Here is a 19511-nt window from a genome sequence, read left to right as displayed (position 1 = left end):
CATTGAAATGTATACCTTGAGGGAAAAAAAGTTGCAGTACCTCAAAATTACTTCTCCTGATAGTCATTATTTCCTTATTAATTTAAAGGTACCAAAGTTTTATGATGTCTGAGCGAGATTATTTCTTGGTTTTCTAAACTGCCCGCTCTATTGGTAGTAGAAAAGAAGAAAAAAATCACGCAATCCAAACTGCAATAAATAAAAAATGTTTAAAAATGTATTTTTAATCCTAGAACAATAGGAAATTTTGAGAACTCTGTGTGAGGGGGGAGTTAAATAGTCAATACAACCAGACAAAAAGCTATGTTTCTTCCTGTGTTTGATCTTTCCTTTCAAATACAGCTTCATAGATGGAGTCATAAATTACCTCTTTTCAGAAAGGGATGTTTTCCTAGTGGCTTAGAGCCAGATTTATGCACAGAACTCTTGTATACACAAGCTAAATGCCACAGTGAAGTTTAATATCACCTTTTTTTTCTTTTTTTTTTAATTAATAAATGCCCTAAGGAAATGTTAAATGGAGTCCTCTCCTGTTCTGAACAGAAGACTGTATAGTATTTTGGTCTTCAGAGTAACAACTAAATCCTCATCTATACCTTTAGTAGGCTTCACTAACACCAAACTGAAGGGCTACAGAAAAACTGTGGAGGGGAGGCTCTTTTGTTTTTCTGCTGTTGTTTTGGGTTTTTTTTTTTGTTTCTCAGTGCATATAGCTGAAATTTTTATCTGTCCATACCAACTACAAGTAAAATAAAATAGATTTTCCTCCACAATGTGGAGGTATCTGGAACTAATCCAGTATACCTACAGGAAAGCATGTTCATCCACCATTGTTCCTAATAACAAAGCCTGAATTGCCTTTAGACCCTTAGGTGTTTTAAGTAAACTTGCAACTCATGGAAAGACCAGAGCCTGAACCCATTTGCTGCCAGACATTAGCTACAGCCACCTTAAAAAAGACATAGCCAGGTCTAATCTTGGAGCTGTGTGCCATAATCCCCATTATAAACAGCTTTGTATGCAGAAGGTCTGAAACCAGTGCGTATGCCCCAGCTTTGTTCCTTGACTGAAAGGTTAACTGATCTTTGCAACAGCCAGTCCAATTTTCTGGGGTGGCTGTGCCTTTTCCAGAAATACTATGTGACCTTTTATTTATTTATTTTATTCCTCCCCCCCACCCCCCCGCCCCGACTTGCTCAGGATGTTCACATAAACGAGCATATGGTGGTTAACGTACTTTGGGACATTAATGAATAAATACTGCGTGCCCAGAGATAAAAATGAGATTCAGGTAAGAGTGATTAAAAGAGTTTGAAAGAGCAGAATTTCACTGAGCAACCTGTGGCAGTACTGTGGACACATCAACAAAAACTATTTAAAGAAATAATTCTGGGGCTCCTCAGTGCAGAGAGATGCACTCATTTTTTTCAAAGCGTCTATAAATAACCTCTGTTATAGAAACACAGCCATTAGAGCTATTATTTTCCCTAGTTTTCATACTCACACCTTGAGATTTAAAAGAAAAACAAAGTTACAAACAGACCCCAAACCTATTGCCACTTCACGAGAAGTCAGCCTTTTTGCCCTTACACGTATTAAGTAGTACCTTACTCCACAAATATTCCCATTTGAGACAATGGGACAGATTGCCGAGTAAGGTTCTTCTAATTTAAGAATTGCTTTGCAAATTTGTCCAAAATTACAAACTCCATGCCCCTCTGGAGTGCAATTTTGTATAAAGAAGGGGGCGGGGGGAGGGGGGGGGAGGAGGAGGGGTGTTGCTTCTTTAAACAAAAAAATCTATCAAAGTCATGATGCACCAAAACCATTATGCACTGATGTCAACAAGAAATTATTTGAAAGAGCTGTGGTCACACTGTATTTGGAGTAGCTACAAAATATTATTTTGGTTTTAATAACAGAATAGTATTATGGTAGAGAAAGGATGCAGCACAGCAGTTTATATTGTTTCTGTTCAAAACCCACAACCTATATACCTTATTTAAAGTGATAACCTTGAGCTAATGTGATGTATTTGAAATGTATTTGGTACAAATGCCTTGCATTTTTCAATTTTGCAAAGTATCTCAGCTCATCTGATCTAGAAAAGGAAGAAACAAAATACATACACACACACACACACAAAAAACCAACAATATCCTTGAAGGATACTAAATGAAAATTTGAATTCAATAAATATGTAATGGAAAAAATAAGCTTTATACCATATTGAAAAGTACATGTAATATGAGCTGCAGTGATATTATATGCTATAATTAAGATTGCAAACTTGCTTTCATGTAGCATGTAACGTGGCCTCTATGTTTACAACATTCAATGCTTTCTGTCAATTAAGAAGAAATTCCTGGCTATCTAAAGGAGCGGGATGGCAAATCACCTGACAAAAGCCATCTATCTCCAGCAGACTATACCGAAATGCTAAAGAGGACTGGTTGATGGAACCCCATGAGTGGAAAAATTTTGAGAGCACAACCCGGCTGCATGTGCTGACCTCTCTAGTGATAAATTCCATTTGTTACAGTGCATTTTGCTGCATTTGTCATTGTAGTGTCCTACTGAAAACAGGACAAATAACTGCATTTTGGGAAGTTTGATTTTGGGATCACGGTAAGTAAGATTGGGGAATTTTTATTGCATAGCACACTGGCTTTTTTCCTAGGTGAAATCATATGAAGTACAAGCATCATCTATTGTGCCTGTTTGCTTTATAAGTCTGTTTTTCAAAAGTGCCTGTCAGAATTTAAATACAACAGCTCCCAAACTGTGGTTTCCCGACTATTTGTGACCATTATACCATAGCCAGGGAACTGCAGCTGGTCTGCAGAATTCTATTGCCTTCTAATCAAAAGCTTGGTAACAAGAGTGCATGGTGACCCCAATAAACTCAGGAGCTGACAAAATCCCATTTATCCAAACTGTTTAGGAAACTCTTCTGTAATACAAAATAATATTGAGACTTAGACTTATTTTTTTTTATATGTACTAGTAGGGATAATATGATACCATGTACCTCTACTCTAATTCGCTTTGCAAATTGTGTTTTAATACTGTACAATGAGACTCCAGATACAAGTTTATTCATATTATTCATAGGAATAAGTGAAATAAATATGTATCCAGAACTAGATTTATCAAAAATATTTTCTCATTCCTATGCTTTAGGAATATATACAATTGTTGGGCTGAAAGAAGTCCATTTTGGTCCATTCCTTCCTCTGAGTTAACAGTTGTCAATGTTTTTCTTTCCCTCAATTATTTGCCTTGGTTTTATCTTAAAATAAACAAACAAACAAAAATCTCTAACTGCTTCTTTTTAAGACCTTTGTAATTCATTTGGCAGTTAGTCAAATAAACTTCTTGCCAAATCATTTTGTTCTCATTTTGCCTTGGCTAACATTCAATGCCCCGTCTCTCATTTCTGTCACGGGTTTGAATAGTTTTAGACCATTATTTATCTCTCCTCTGTGCAGAGCTTGGTGCACACCAGTGACATTTCCCCTTACTCTTTTCCTTTACAAAGATGACAGACCCAGTTTATTTAAAGTTTTTATTAGATCTTTCAGTCTCTTTATCTTTTGCTGAGCTCTGCTCCACCTTTTCTATTAAAAGTCTTAGTTAATAAAGACCAGACTGTGTTGCTCTTCCTTGTGTTCAATGTACATTTCACCAGGAGTGATCACACTGCAGTCAACAGAGGTTGCTTATGGAGTAAGGTACTACTCAATTCAAGATTCACAATCTGCCTTGGAGTGATCAGGACTATACACAATATTCTGAGTTCAGAGAGGTAATTTCCTCTGCTTTCAAGTACAACTCTACTTACGTGGCCTATAATGTTATTATTTAGCTTTTGCTTCTGATTAGTTTTATTTGAAAAATAGATATTTTTAACCCACCCATAGCATGCTGCTTTATATTTAGTCATATTGATGACTCAGTCCCATATGTCAAGCTTAATGTTACAAATGAAGCTAGACTTAGTGTTAATCTCAAGTGCCCTTACGTCCACAGCGGTGTAATAGGGGTGGTGGGTTTGCTACCATCAGTCAACCTTGAGAATTCATATAAATGTCATACAAAGAAGGACAGGTCTAGCAATCGTGCCTACAAATGAACTATTTTACTTTTTCTTTTACATATGTTTTTAATTTACCCTTTTCCAATCAATTAGTGTCTCTTTGTTCATGAGATCATTAAAAATTGCAAAAAGTTTCTCTGCCTCTTTTGATGTTTTCTGTACTTCTAGGACAGGCCCTGATAATATCAGCATTCCTAATACAACTTCATTTCTTGGAACACTGATTTTCCTAAGTATTTTTTATGTACATAGGACTGATCTCGATATGCCTAATATGTTCTGATTTTCATTATAATTTCTGCTGCAAGCAAGAAAAGAATGTATATCCCTTTTTCCAAGTCATACCTGTTATTTTACTGTATGTCAGACAGAGTAGTTACAATTTTCTATACTTTCTTAATTCATTCCAAAACTTTATCAGAAGTAGGACAAACCACAGTATAGTTTTTGTCATATTTTTACACTTATGCAATTGCTTTTATACTTTACAGCAAAATTTCTATAATTCTATTGAGTTCCTTCTGTGTCTCAAATTAATTCTTATTCAGCCACTTAGAACCACTTTTCCTTTATTTTATAAGTATTACAAAATGGCATGCATAGCCATAGTGTTAAATGCGTTTATCTCAGACCACTCCTCATTCCAGCCTATTGTCCCTGTTTCTTCCTTTTCACTCCACTACCCACCTTGGGCAACCTTTCAAAAATATGAGGACAATCTCCCATCACTACATCAAGACAACCAAGCCCTACATATTTCTCAAAACCACAACGAGAAAGGTTCTCTCTCTTTTAAATACAGTAGAAGTAAATATTTGATCTTACTTATCATAAGGATACTGCTCATTTGACTCCTTTCAAATCAAGCGTATGTAAATAGCTATGCATGTGAGTACACAAGGATATAACAATTCTGAGGAGTTCTCTCTTCTTTCTCCCCTTACTGGTTTTGTACTGGTTAGCCATGAACGCTTTATACCATGGAGCAGCATAACACACTTGGCCATTGGGGAACTAACAGATCACCAGAAGTACACATTTTGATGTGTATAATGAAGGAACATATTCCAACTTTCCATGTAAAAGAGACTGCATAGCAGTTTTCTTGGCTAGAACCTGTGGGGCACACGCAGTTCAGAAGGTCTGCCCTGGGCAACCACCTCTTACACAGTGTGTAAATTGCTTCTCTTGCCTGCCCCAAGCATTCCCTGCCTAGACCTCTTCCATCCTCCTCACCTTGCATGCACCAACTTTGAGTTCAGCTCCATTCACTTTAACCTTGCGTGCCAGTGCATTTTTAATTTTTTTTTTTAAATTAATGTGTGTTAACTAACTTATCCCACCAAACCTTAAGTTATTCTTTCTAGTGCACTGTGGTACATCAAATGCTGGTAACGACAAGGGCATGAAAACATATAACATCTTCCAATTAGATTTCAAATGTTATTTTTTAAAGAACAAAAGTTTTTAGAAAAAAAGTGTCAGCTTCCATTGGTTATTATAACGGATGTCCCCTTGTGTCCTTGTGCTGGATCTTGCTGCATCCTTAAGTGAGAAGTTACATCAAAGTGTGATCCATTGCAGCCTAATGAATAGTTTCTAATGGTCTCAGTGTCATATAGATGCTCCAGGGCATATCCAGTTAATGTGTAAGCATGCTTATCAAAGTACTGCCTGTGGGAGCTGTAGTAATTTGGAGAGGCTGCTGGGTGGTCCCCTGGGGTTTGATGAGGGGACATGTCTGAATGCAGGTAGTCTTTAGCTAGTACCAAACTAGATTTGGATATTCGGTCAGAACTGGGGCTGCTTATCCTAGACAGTGTTGTGGGGCTGTTGTCATAGTCATTTTCATGTGGGCTCATAATCTTCCCATCTCGTTGCTGGATGTGTTCACAGGGAGGAGTGTTGGCAACCGTTGGGACGCGGCAGACATCCCCTGTCAACTGCTGCTGAGGATAGTTTGCAAAACAGATAGCGTGTTTCTTCCCCGTGCCATTAATGGATACCAGTGGGTCAGGGGTCGTTTTCCTCATCTGTAGTCTGTTTTCTTCTTCTTTAATCATTTGCTGTGTGGCTCTTATTAGAGTTTCAATTTTGCTGGGCTCATGTGGACTGCTCTGATATTGCTCAGGACGGTATCGGTCACCCGATTCACTGGCAGAGCCAGGATCTGGTGAGCTAACGACACTGTCCTCATCCCAGTGTCCTCTCCCTAGGAAAGAGAGAAAGGGGACAAGCATTGAGGTTGAAGGAGGCAAGAGATCTTAAGAACAAGGATTCTGAACTTTATTTTACCAACAGAAAAGCAAGACAAATGGCTTGTAACGAAGTCACCAAAAATGACCATAGTAGACACCTTGCCTTTCAGTAACAACCACTAGTTTCCAGTTCCTGCGCATGGAACAAGTAACACAGCTGAAAAAAACACAGAGATCTACACATCTCAACACAGACATCCAGCATAAGCTGAGACACCCCATGGTAACCAACCATCTGCATAGGCCCAGCAGATATGGCACCAACTCTACATGGAGTCTGTGTCTTCTGGAGTATGTACAAGCCAAGCAGGATACCCTAGAGCATGTTAAAGTGCCCTAGGTACTGATGATCAGGCCCTGACTCCTCACTACCTCTTTGCATCAACAAAGGCTACTAATGGAGATACTGAAGTGACACTAATGTAATTAGCTTTTATGAGTTCTTCAGATGCAATCTATGTCTTAACTGATTATTTTAGTAGAAAAGCAATTTTTTAATGCTACATTTGTCCTTACACCTTAAACTCTGTTTTTTGGGTCAGTTGCAGTCTTTCAACTCTCAGTCTACACTTCAAACTCAAGGACCTTTGGAATTTTCCTAACCCAAGATCAGCCTTTCACTGTAAATTTTTGATCAGCTTCAGCCTCCGAAGATGTTTTGCTAATGCACTGATGTTGCAACCTGCCAGGCACCAGGCAAGGCTTCAGGTTTGATGTTCAAAAGATGAAGAGATTCAAATTCACTGAAAATTATAGCTGGGGAAAAACATCTAAAACCAAAAGCAAACGTTAATTTAAATTGCATATTTTAAATAAAAGTAAACACCAAAACTTACATAATCTACTAATAACCAGTGACAAGAAAATAAGACATTTGGAGAACAATTTCTCCAAAGACTCTAAGGGGTTTTAATATGTAGCTTGGGTTTAGTTCTAACTAGTTTTGTGCTAAATATATTCCATTTAAAGTAGTTTGATATTAATTCAAATAAATAACACGTTACTGTCAAGTCTATAAAATTGTTGGTATTTTTAAGATCATCCTTAAGATCTCACCAGTCAGATATTCTCACCTTAATTTCACAGGCTAAAAAAAAGACAAAAAAAAAATGTTTTACAAAAATATACAAAAAATTGTAAGACAGGCTGTAAAACTCAAGTGGAACTGAAACTATTCCTCATCTTCACAGATGTCATCTCCGAGACAAGGAGAGAGTCACTGAGTCTCTCATCAAGAGTCTCTCATTTTCTGTCACATAAATAGCCGCACCCATATGCCACATTGTTTTATCTGAGATGGTGGTGCCACTTCTGCAAATCCTCGTTCTCTCTTACCATGAATCCTGTGCACTGAAGTTATGTGGGGCATACTGTTTTCATACACGTCTCTGCTCTCAGGGGATGACTTCGTCAGAGGCAATGCTGAACGAGAACCCCACCAACTCTCCCTTCCCGGCTGCGGTGTGCCAAGGAAATACCGGCCAGCTTCACATCTGCCTCCTTCACAGGCCTGAGTATGGAAATGTCTGTCATCGGTCAGCCTGGAGTGGTCGAGTGCAAAACCGTAGCAGAGAGCACTGCGGTCCGAGTACTGTCGGTAGGCACAGGAGACATCGTGGTGCTGGGAGCTGGGTCTGTCCGCGGGCTCCAGTAGCTGGGGAGAAGCCGTATCAGTCAGAGGGCTCCCACCCCACTGGCTCTCATGGTCAGACTCGGATCTCTCTGTGTGAAATCCAGAATACTGCAAAACAGGAGAAGCAGTGGGAAATTACTATGCCTGCAAGTATCTGCACTGGAAAGGGAGAGCATGCACAGAATAGGGATGGGGGTATTTTTGTGAGCGTGCCCACACATCTGCACCTTCTGGTTGGACTCCTAGTCCTTTCCTGTACAACACTCCATCATGGTCTCACAGATGACAGGACAGACCGCATGAAAGTCCTTAATAGCCGTCTCCTTTACGATGTGCAATATTAGGCACGGTGACACCCATGTTGCAATTCTGTTTTCTTTTTTCTTTTTTCTTTTTTTTTTAAATATGTCCACATTTTTCTTATTGCTTTGGAAGCCAGTCCCTGTGCTCAGCAATGGTCCCCAGTGCTCCTCGGCAAAACGTTTTCAAAAGGAGCTGAAAGAACAGCACTCCCAGAGCACTCTTGCACCTCAAATTGAAATTGAATGTGTTTGCAAGTTGTTTTTTTTTTCCTAAGGGTTGCCTCTATTTTGCACATATCAAACTTTCAGGTAAGTTTTTGGAAAAAAAAAAAAAAAAGAATGCTTACTAAACCTCCTAGGATTTAGCTGATTTAGCTATCACATTTTAAAATATCTTTATTTATTGGAACCATCAAACTTCATGGATCTTCTTTAAATCAATTTCATCCGTGATTACAGATTGGGATGAGACCAAAGCTGTGTATACTCACCTCTTCACTACCCCACACTCATGTCACAAATCAATGTATTACAGCATGAAACTTTGGAATTCTCCCATTCCATCACTCTGATTTCCAGATGCCCGCTCTGCCTTTCCTTTTAATAGGCATTAGGCCTCTCTCCTGAAAACATAAGCTTACCTTCCTTTTCATTAGATTGAGTTGCTATGAAACTCCTCATTATCAGGCAGGATCAAGGTTTTATGCACTTACCAATCGAAAGTACTGAACAGATGTTTGACTTACAAAAACTTAAACCATCTGTGCAACATCAGTAGTGGAACTACTTTGGTTTGGGGATTTAATTGGATATTTCTTCAATATTCCTGTTTATATTTATGAATACTGTTTGTTAACACAATAAGTTATTTAAAGGAAAGAATGAAAGCATCATGGCTTTGAAGAGTTTGATTATATTTTGTTATTAGTTGTCAGAAGAATACCTATAGGCAAAAAGCCTACCAGTAGATATGGAGGAGGTCAGCAAGTTAGTACCACCATATTTATCACAAGGTTTTGAAGATGAAAGGATCAATCTGATTTTGCACGGAGGTGAGAGCGTTATAGAGCCACAAAAAAGTTCTTTTAAATGCCAGTAACTCAGCATATTTAACTTTATTCAGCCATCACAATATCATGTGATGAACTAGAACATCTAACTCTTCTATTATCCTTTCAGATCTAATGTCTTCAAACTGCTTAGTCATAAAGATATCTTAATAAGTGCTGACTGAATTACAGGAAACTTTTTGACAAAAACATAAAATCATTTCTAGTGAAAAAATTATAAATTATTAGCAAGATCCTGACTATATATAAAATATCAGTTAAGATGAAAATTTACAAAAGGAAAACTACTTTTGTACCTGTTCTGAATTTTAGAGTTGTTCTTAGCACTCGCTTTGGATTTGACATTTATAATTTTAAAAAGTTAAGCTGAAATATAATATAAGCGCAAATGTAAGTTTAAAAATTAAAAAATTCATTCATTTTCTTATTAAAGACTAAACTCATAGTACGTATTTATTTATAAGTAAGACAAGGAAAAATTAATTTATAATAATATTCTTATAATGACATGTCATTCTTCGACAGTTTATGATGATAATACATGTCAGAGTTTGCTCTAAACAGAGAATTCTTAATTTCATTTAGACCTAATAAATATTCTTCTATTAGTTCTGTTTCTAAGGACACCTCAGTGTCCAACCTAGCTTCTCTCGAAGTGAATTTCTCCATTTAACTGAAAACTTGCTTTCCCCCCCCCCGCCCCTTACCTAGAACCTAATCACAAAGGATACAATTGCACATGTCTTTGTGCACTTTTCTTGAAGAAAAGGAAACAGTTTCAAAGGGTACAGGTTTAGCACATCAGAAATGCACTATGTCCTATAGCCATGTAGTCAAAACCAACAATACTTCATGCATACGCTTTCTACTTGATGTACATTATGATTATTTGAGATCTGACCCATAGCAGCTGTGAGGCCATAAACAGAATTAAATTAACACTGAACTGCTTGCGGCCCACGCTGTCTACCAAGGTTTGATATGACTGCTTATTCTTATGGCCAAAAATATGTCTAATTCCCTTTAAAGCTAATCACATCTCTATCTGGCATTGTCAGACCGCCTCTACCGCTGCAGTTCTACTACTGCCTCTTAGGGGAATCTAATGTTGACAGGTGGAGACTCCAAATATGGGCATGTGTGACGTGTTGAAGGGGGAGAAATGAAAGGATGATCAAAGATACTGCTTTACTGAAATGGGAGTGGAAACACTATCCCTAAAGTCAGAATTAGGCTCCCATATGTCAAGTGATGAAAGGCGATAGAAAACAGAATCAGATTTAATGAGAATTATGGCAGATTAGAATAAGTGAATTTTTTTTCAATCCTGGTCCTGCCTCACCAGAAATGTTTTCCTTTCCACTAATTTTTGCCTTCTAACTGTTATCAGGCAGAATTTATTCTTTTGAGATTTTTTGACAGTTTAACCAGCTGACAGAAGTTAGATAAAGAACTTCATACAGGCAAATTTCAGGTGATTTCTGAATTATCTTCTGGCATAAACGACAACAATTAATTAATTAAATGGTCCCTCCAGCAGGTTTCTGGGAACTGAATTGCCACATCCAGATACAAGAAATGTCTTCCAGACTGCTAACCCAGTGTACCATCTCAGTGAAAGTGCACCAGTGGGATAAACACAGACATAGAAAGGGGTGAGGTTAGATTCACTCCAAGAAAAACTTCAGGGGGGCTGAAGTGGCAAGGAAATAACAAAATACAAATTCCATGCCTGAGAAAAGTTTAGTATGAAACCCATGGAAGTGTGTTAGGGCAAGAGGCAATTTAATGATTTTCTTTTGCCTGACTATCCATTCCCACGGGTGTCTCAGTGGCCTGAGTGCTCATCCTGTTGTACACAGCAACATCAGCCAGCTCAACACACCACGTCAGATGTTCAAACAATAGGTATCATAGATACCTAATTTTCTGGCAGCTTACTTAGTTTTTTATCATTATAAACATTAAATATATGGCAAAACCCTCTCAGAGCCCTTTTTTCCGTGAAAAACTTTCACTACATTAACATTAGCAGCTTTCCTCTTGATTTGCATCTTAACCATGAGAAAAAACATCACAGATGCAAGCTGCATTGTACTAAGAACACATGCATGCTTTTAAATCACTTTTATCTTACTTTTTACTAATGTAATCCTGAAATGTAAAATATGTTCTTTTTGCATTCACTATTACAGGCAGAACAGATGGTGAAAGGCTTAGATTAAAGTAATACAGCATGTCCATTAAAATAACCCCCACTGCTGGTGACTCTTCACCAGATCAGGAGTTATGTTTACTATAAAAAGAGGGGTTTGCTTTGCTTTTTAATCCTCTAGAAGTTGCCAAACCTTTAGGCTACATGAAGAAATGCAAACAAACAAACAAACAAAAAAATCTGACTAGAATTCCGCCTGACCCTGTTACCTTTACCCCATTGGGTGATATGACCAAACAGAAGTAGATTCCAGAATTAATCCTGACTATCTGTTTAAAGAAGTTGTAAAATCAAATACAAGATCAGGTGTATTAATATACACCTACAAGAGAAAACTCTTCCAAAAATTCTTGCATGCTGTAACACACCCCAAATCCCTCCATCTAAGGGATCTTAGGTACATCCTTACTTGTATGTGTGCATTCATTTTATATACATATATATATAATCTTAATCCAAGAACTGAGATATGAAGCAATAAACATTTATCCAGATCTGACCATAAAACATTTCCAGTAGAGGCAGACAACAGACAGTTTCAAATATTGTCTTTAAACAATCATCATTAATGGGAGATTAAACTCCAAAGCAGTTGTTCAGATGATCACAATTAAAAAAGTTTTTCTTGTTGTTATTTCCTGTGTACAGAATAAATGAGGTCCAGGGCTATTTTTTGGGAACACAAATTAAATGAGGTCCAGGGCTACATTTGGGACCCCCTCACAAAGATTATTACTATGGGGGAAGACTACAGGTATCTACTCAAAATTCCCTTTTTTCTGCAAACCTCTATCAAGTCTTTGTCCCTCCTGTTTTTTCACCTCCTATTTCAGGTCTCCACCTCACTGGCAGGACAGGGCTAAATGAACACTGTTCAAAGTGTCTGGGCAAATCCTGTGTCATGAATTTTGGGTTGCTCTCTCTGCTTGTCCTTCCCCTGCCTGGTGCTGATTTCACAGAATCCACTAGTCCACAGTACTAACGTCAGTGCTAATCAGACGCTGACTGATGCTTCCAATTTAATGAACTCAGTTTTTACTTTAAGAGTCTACAAGTGCCATAGTGCACAATGTCTTCTATTGCATAAGATTAGAGGAAAAAATAAAAACATTAACACTGTCTTAGGTGACCAAAACATCCACTTTTCACCCCAGTAGTAAGCATTCAGCTAAAATTTATTGACATGGCTTTCATGCAGTTCATATCTCATGTAGCTGTCTAGGGGCATGCAGCTGGCAAGGGAGAGGATTCTCAGTTGTTACCCAATAAAGGCTAGGACTCCCTTTTTGAGAGTGAAACAAAGTTAAAAAATAAAAGAAAAATAAAAAAAAGAAGAAAAAAAAAAACCAGAAGAATATAAGTATGTTCATTTAAAATCTCCTAGGTGCCATTAAGGAATACTTTGCCTGCTGCCATTATTTTACTAATAAACTTCCTTGCTTCCTTCCTCCACCAAAAGCCAGGCTCCTGTGTAAGCCAAAACCCATGACCTCACTTTTCAGCCGTGGCTTTTGAGTCACACTAATTCACCGCAACTGACTGGCAAATTACGTGCGCTGGAGGCTGAGGGACACAGGCCATACCACCTGCTGCATGTTCTTCACAACAGCTTTTCTTAGTCTTTCAACAGTTTATTCAGTGGTGGAGAAGGATGAGAGGGACGCAAAGCCAAACTGCCAGTGTTGCTTGTGGTGATGTGCTACAATGAACGGTATGACCATTTTTCAAGATATTGGCAACTAGCACGGCTGCTTCTTTTTGAATGATGAAATCTGTGACTTTACTACCAGGCAGCTGGTAATGAAGATGCAGAATGAAACTGGAGACTAAACATCCTGAGCTTTCAGACAACAAACCCTAATAAACAGAACCTCAATATTGCACTGCATGTTTTTGGAATTTTTTCCTGGTGGCAAAGAGAAGAAAGAGGTACTGATAAAAGTCACGCTTTGGGAAAGCAAATTGATGTGGGAGGATAACAGGTCTTCAGTTGACATTGTCCTGCTAGCAAATGAGGACTTCTGCAAGGACTGTGTAAGGGGAGGTAAGGGGTAATTTCACTAAATCAAAGATAGTCATCTTAAAAATCTAACTTACAATTAATTGCAGATCTTTCCTGATGCTTTAAAGCAGTTTTATTAAAATGGTGTGGTGTGGTGCATTCAAGAGAATTCAAGAGAGAGATTCTTGTTTAACAACCCACAGAAATGCATGTGAACAAATGATTAAACAACAAAAGCGATAACAACCTCTGGAAAAATTGGATTCTCAAAACTCCCATCTAGGCACTCGGCTAAATATTCTCTGTACCAAATGCAGATACCATTTAACTGAATTTCTCACTCTTGATACTTTTGAGGGGAAAAAGAAAAAATCCCAGGAAGCAAAGTAGATGCTTGTGATCACATTTTACATTTTTAGAGTATAGTTTAGAACACATTGTGCCTACAGAAAAAATGGAGGCATCAAATTCATTATCAGCTAAATACTGTACTCTTCAATGTTACATCATGAATGTATACATTTCTATACAGGATGTAGCAGCATGAGGGCTGTAATACATGCATTCTTACGTGGTAAACATAATTTCAACAAACTAGATTTCTTCGATTTAAAGGCTTGACACTGTAAGTGCACCAGTGCAGTGGCACTGTCTGCAGAAACCAGTTGCACGAATGTCTTAGATCGCCTCCAGTTCAGACAGTCTCCAGTCTAGTCTGTTTTCTGAGAGGGGACATGTTCCTTCCACATTAGGCCTGATAATGAAATCCTCCTCGCTCTTTCTCCCATTCAAAGCTCTGTACATAGAAAGCCTTTTTTTGTTTCAGTTCAGCGAGCTAGCTTCTTGCTTTCCCTCCTCAAAACTCACTCCTTCTGACTAAGATTCCATTACTAAACTGCTGTCAAGCAGCTGACAACTTTCTAGATCTGTTGGAATTATTAAAGAGTAAGTAAGAAAAAGCAAGTTTTCTCAGATGGCAAAATTTCTCACAATCCTCTCAAACCAAGTATTTCAAAACCAACATTTTCACTTGTCCTTCTGTCGCTCCTCATTAACTCTGAGCCCTGCGCTGTTATTGTTGTTGATGATGATTTATTATGCATGCTGAAACCTAACTGTTTCCAGCCTTCTAGAAACAGTTGAAAGAAACATGTTGCTGTCTAAAGATCCTATAACCTGTCATCCTTTATTCCCACTGAGTAACATGTTCCTTGGCCTGTTCTAATTACTTGGGTAAAATAGCAGTCAAAATCAAGATATTAAAAAAGATTTAATTTCGTTTTTCAAAGACAGCTACCTGTGGGTATGGTGATGTCCTTGATTTTGACTTTGTGCTCGAGAGGCGAGATTTGCTTCCCTTTCTATTATCCGTTATGGTCGGAGTTGAATTTGCGTATGAGAATGCCGGCTTGGTAGCAGTGACCTGATCCAGGGAGAGCTGCAGTCCTTTATATTCAGTATCCCTATATAAAAGGCAAAAGTGAAAAACAAACTCACTTCGTATCTTAATGGGAAACATTCCTTCCATCTTAGTAGGGGGTGGAAACGAAAGATATTTTTAAGGAAAAGGCAAGCCAGGATATCCCCCCTAATACATTTAAGAAGTATAGCTTACTAAACAATAGCACTATTTTTATACTGGAAATATGACTGCTTTTTGCATCCAACTGTTATCATCCTGATCTCTTCTTTTCAGTAATAAAAACCAATGGGATGGAAATTTCTGAGATTTATATTACAGTTCTGCATCAAATAGCTAAGCAGTAAACAGGATACATTTTCCTTAAAACTCTTTTAGCTGTACAACTACAAACTTACCACATGTGTGTGTGTGTTCATGCACGTGGGGGGTGCACATAACAGCCTACATAGATGACTACAAAAATTGAACACATTAATTTTTTATGGAACATAGATTGTCTTCAAGGTTATATTTTTTAATGTTTGGGGTAATTGATGCAAATTCTTGAATTCATGTTCTTCTACAAGTCTTGTGAGTGTTTCTTCCTCTGTTTGAAGTTTACCAGTCAAAGAAAACAGCTAAATAAATAAAAATCTTGTGATTTAAATGCTCTCTGCCCCACTCACAAAATACTAGAGGTTTTCTTTGGCAAGCTAGGTGTAGCAGCAGTTTGTGAAGTTTGGTGTTATTTTCTTCAAACTTTCTAATGAATACCTAAAATTAAGGAAAATTTGCATTGTTCACAATGTCTTACTAAGCATAACAAGGGCATATGGATCGGACTGCACCCCTCTGCACACATCTGTGTGTCTGCCGATACCCGAGGGAGTAAGAAATGAGCTCTCCAGCCTCCATGTAGTCATAAGGAACCCATTCTGACAATGATTTATTAAAAGAGAGCGAAGCAAGAGTTTCTTCCTGACTTACCTACCTGGAGAAAAAGAGGAAGGATTCATGGCTTTTCTCTTCCTTTGTGTTAGTCAGCAAAGAAGTAGGAGAGCAAAAGAAGAATAATGCTTCTCTTAAGCAATCAAGGAGGCAACAGTCACACATTATCCCATACCCCATCTAAACCTAAAAACTCATCCTTAATGAATTGTGCTAATAACAAATTGTCCACCCAGCTTTAGCAACAGTACGCTGTAGGCCATGGCAGTCTAACATCTTCTTTTAGAAAGGAACTGCACCACAACCTGAGCAAATCACAGCTTAGTGCACTGGAATGCTTTCAGATAAAAGGCAGAGGCAGAAGGATGAATTTGATAAATCACTGAAATAAATGAACCAGGATGATTCTTTGAACAGCCACAAATAAACCTGTGGAATAAACAAATGAATTCATGCCAGTGCTACACTTTATTTTTTTTAAACCTTTTTTTTTTTCACCTAATGAACAATGAACTTCTTTGAAGAGCCTTAGGGGTTTTGGCAATATAGACAATGTTTACAAATCCATGTACGTAATGCACAGGAAAACAAATCACTGACATTAGAACTGTGCTGACTGCACTATTTCCCGTCCATAGCAGACAGAGAGTGACCACATATAATTAATGTCTTGTAATGTGAAATTACTTCTTAATGAGGTCATTTCTTCAAATTTTGGTTTTAATAGAGGTAGGCCTCTGCTATAATGTTGGCATTTTAAATATTCTGCCTGCAGTTAAAGCACCTGCATATAGGGATTTGCTTTGGCTTATTTGACAGGTAAGGCTCATCAGCAAATTTTGAAACCATTAATCTTTCCTATGGTTACTCTCAGAATTTCCATCCAGACACCTTGACTTGACTTGCAAAGTATCTAACTTCACGATTAAGGTCTACCAAATTACCTTTTTATTATACAAAATGTCAGAAACAAAGGGCATCAATTAATCTTTATATTTAACTACTACACCAGCATGAGATGTTATCAATAGTTCTGGAAAAAAAAATAATAATTGTCACCCAAATATACACATTTCCCCTGACTATTTGATTGTAAGAAAAGGAAGTCGGCATCAAATGTGGATGTTACATCCAGAAATTATAATGAATCAAAACCAAGTAGACATCTTGTTCACAGCCTTACGGATAGGAGGAGGTTCCGTTTCAGTTGTGAACCCACCAACGCTTTTGCCTCCTTTTGCCTCCCTTTTTGCTGGAAAATCGATAGCTCTGCACTCCTGCCATTACCTGCCCGTCTCTGGTCTATCCCACACGGTCACAGTCTGCTGCTTTCTCATGTCAGCAGAAGAGTTTTAAAAAAATTGAACAAAACACAACCCCGGTATTCAGACCACAGACTGTCCCTCCAACACTACTTGCCGGCTGTTACGATCTGTGTAAGGGCCAAGCATCTTTTGGGGAGAATGACCGGCCCCTTTTCAGTGGTCTGTGGAGACAGGACAAGGGGCAATGGCTGCAAGTTGGAGCACAGGAAGTTCCGCACCAACATGCAGAACTTTGTCACAGTGAGGGTGACAGAGCCCTGGGACAGGCTGCCCAGGGAGGTGGTGGAGTCTCCTTCTCTGGAGATATTCCAGACCTGTCTGGACACCTATCTGTGCAATATGAGCTGGGGAGCTGCCTTGGCAGGGAGGTTGAATCCACTGATCTCTCAAGGTCCCTTCCAACCCCTACGATTCTGTGATTCTACGATCCAAATCACAGAGACTGCACTGTGAAATGCTTCTAGGTCATGAAAATGAAAAACCCCAGGCAAACCAGAACCTTGCGTGTGTTACTTTTCTAAGTCCTTGGTGAGGAGTCACCCTCCCAGAACATCACACATCAGAATAAACACTGATGCTGTATTTGCAGCCAATTGCTTAGATGATAACATTGTTAAACAAAGGATAAGAAGAAAATTATCTGAAGTTCTTGCTGCTGAATGCAAAGGTTCCCCTTAGAAAAAGAATACTTCTGTGCTCTCCATGCAAATTAAACACCTGGACTTTTTTGCGTCACTGAGGCATGATTCACTACCATCTCAACCCTATCCTATCACAGCTATCCTTCAGAAGAGCCAAGATAGACACCAGAACACCAATAGTAACAGGCCAAGATAAATACCAGAAGTTAAAAAAAAAAATGGAGGAAAGGTCCTGTGGTCTCAATGTCAGATGCAGAAGATGTTCCACCAAGAATTGAAAATGTCTGAGTATATCCATATGCACTGTGAGGCAAAAGACTAGAGGAACCAGGGCTCCTGGTGGTACATAAACTACAGATGGAAATTATGACAACTTCCTGGAGGAATTTATAAAACTTCCGCCAACCACAGAACTGTAATCTCCAGATTTCTGTTCTCAGGACACCCAAATCCTCTCTTACACAGTCCCAGCATCACACTAGTACTACATCTTGTGTTCTACACGGAATTCAAAGAAAGGTGGTGGATACAAGCCTCTTCCTCTGAGGTCCTCACCTTCAGGATCCCACAGGGATCCATACAATCTACATCTATCTACATAAGACTGCTGAGAGAGAGAGTGATATGGCATGTGTTCAATTGCTAACAGTATGTTGCTGACAATCTACTATTTATCTCATTTTCTGATGCAACTATCATCACTATAAAACATCAGAATAACTACAGGAAATTAGCTCTTAAATGAAGAACAGCTGGATCAAACTGAATCCAGACAAGACCAAAGTGATACTTCTTTGCAAAGGGAAACACATTGAAGACCCCCACCTTTTCATGATGGGAAACAGCCATTCCATCCACAGTTAGATGGGAATTCTAGGTCCTCTTTGACTCCTGAAAAGACTTGGATGCATATGCTTTTGGTAGCATATGCTTCTAAACATGCATTATTTCTCCTCTATCTTGTCTCCTCTCCCCATATGAGAATCTGACCAGTATGCTCAATGTATCAGGCACCTAAAGCCTAGATTATCATGCTTCGCTGTAAGCAAAAAGAAATCAGAAGACAAAATGTAAAATCTGCTAACTACAATATGCAGCTTCCCATTTTCTTTTCAAATATAAGTCCCAGAAACATTTCTGCTCTGTGCCATGCTTCTGGTTCTTCCAATGCCCATTATAAAGCTTAAGCCTAATTTTGAAAGCACTTACTGATGTACTAAAAATAGAGGATTGACGGCTGTATGAACTGGACTTCTCAGCAATAAAGCATCTGAAAGTGGAACACAAAGCATTCTTTACTAAAGGGATCTAGCTATAGCAAGCTGCATAGGTGGAGAAGGACAAAGCCTGAAGCAAAAAAGCATTTGGAAGAGGAAATCAGCTGGATCTCCAACATTTTTGTAAACAGTTCTCACAATTCAGCTTTAGAAGATACTTTCTGCCTTCTACCACTGCCAAGATGTACAATATAAAACATGGTGGCAGCAGTCTGTCTTACAAAAGTTTGAGGAAGAGATAAGACTCATTACCAGATAGACCCAAAAAAGAACAGCAAAGGCGTATCAGAGCATGATAAAAGGGCTTGCACAAATATGGCAATTGAGCATGTGGATATA

At 38.4% G+C, this 19511-nt stretch overlaps 1 protein-coding gene across 1 annotated transcript in view; it reads right to left on the bottom strand.

The window, feature by feature from the left end:
• Window positions 1–5580: 5580 nt before the first annotated feature.
• SIM1 (SIM bHLH transcription factor 1) overlaps window positions 5581–19511 on the bottom strand; it is a gene marked incomplete at both ends in the record, with an annotated part of 47119 nt that continues 33188 nt past the window's right edge. The window contains 3 exons of the mRNA XM_084262427.1: window positions 5581–6311; window positions 7693–8098; window positions 14877–15042. Coding sequence (XP_084118553.1) covers window positions 5581–6311; window positions 7693–8098; window positions 14877–15042 — 1303 coding nt within the window. The remainder of the gene's footprint in view (window positions 6312–7692; window positions 8099–14876; window positions 15043–19511) is intronic.

The sequence above is a fragment of the Gallinula chloropus genome (assembly GCF_964237585.1).
Source record: "Gallinula chloropus genome assembly, chromosome: 3".
Classification (NCBI taxonomy): domain Eukaryota; kingdom Metazoa; phylum Chordata; class Aves; order Gruiformes; family Rallidae; genus Gallinula; species Gallinula chloropus.
This window is presented reverse-complemented; position numbering and strand designations above follow the sequence as displayed.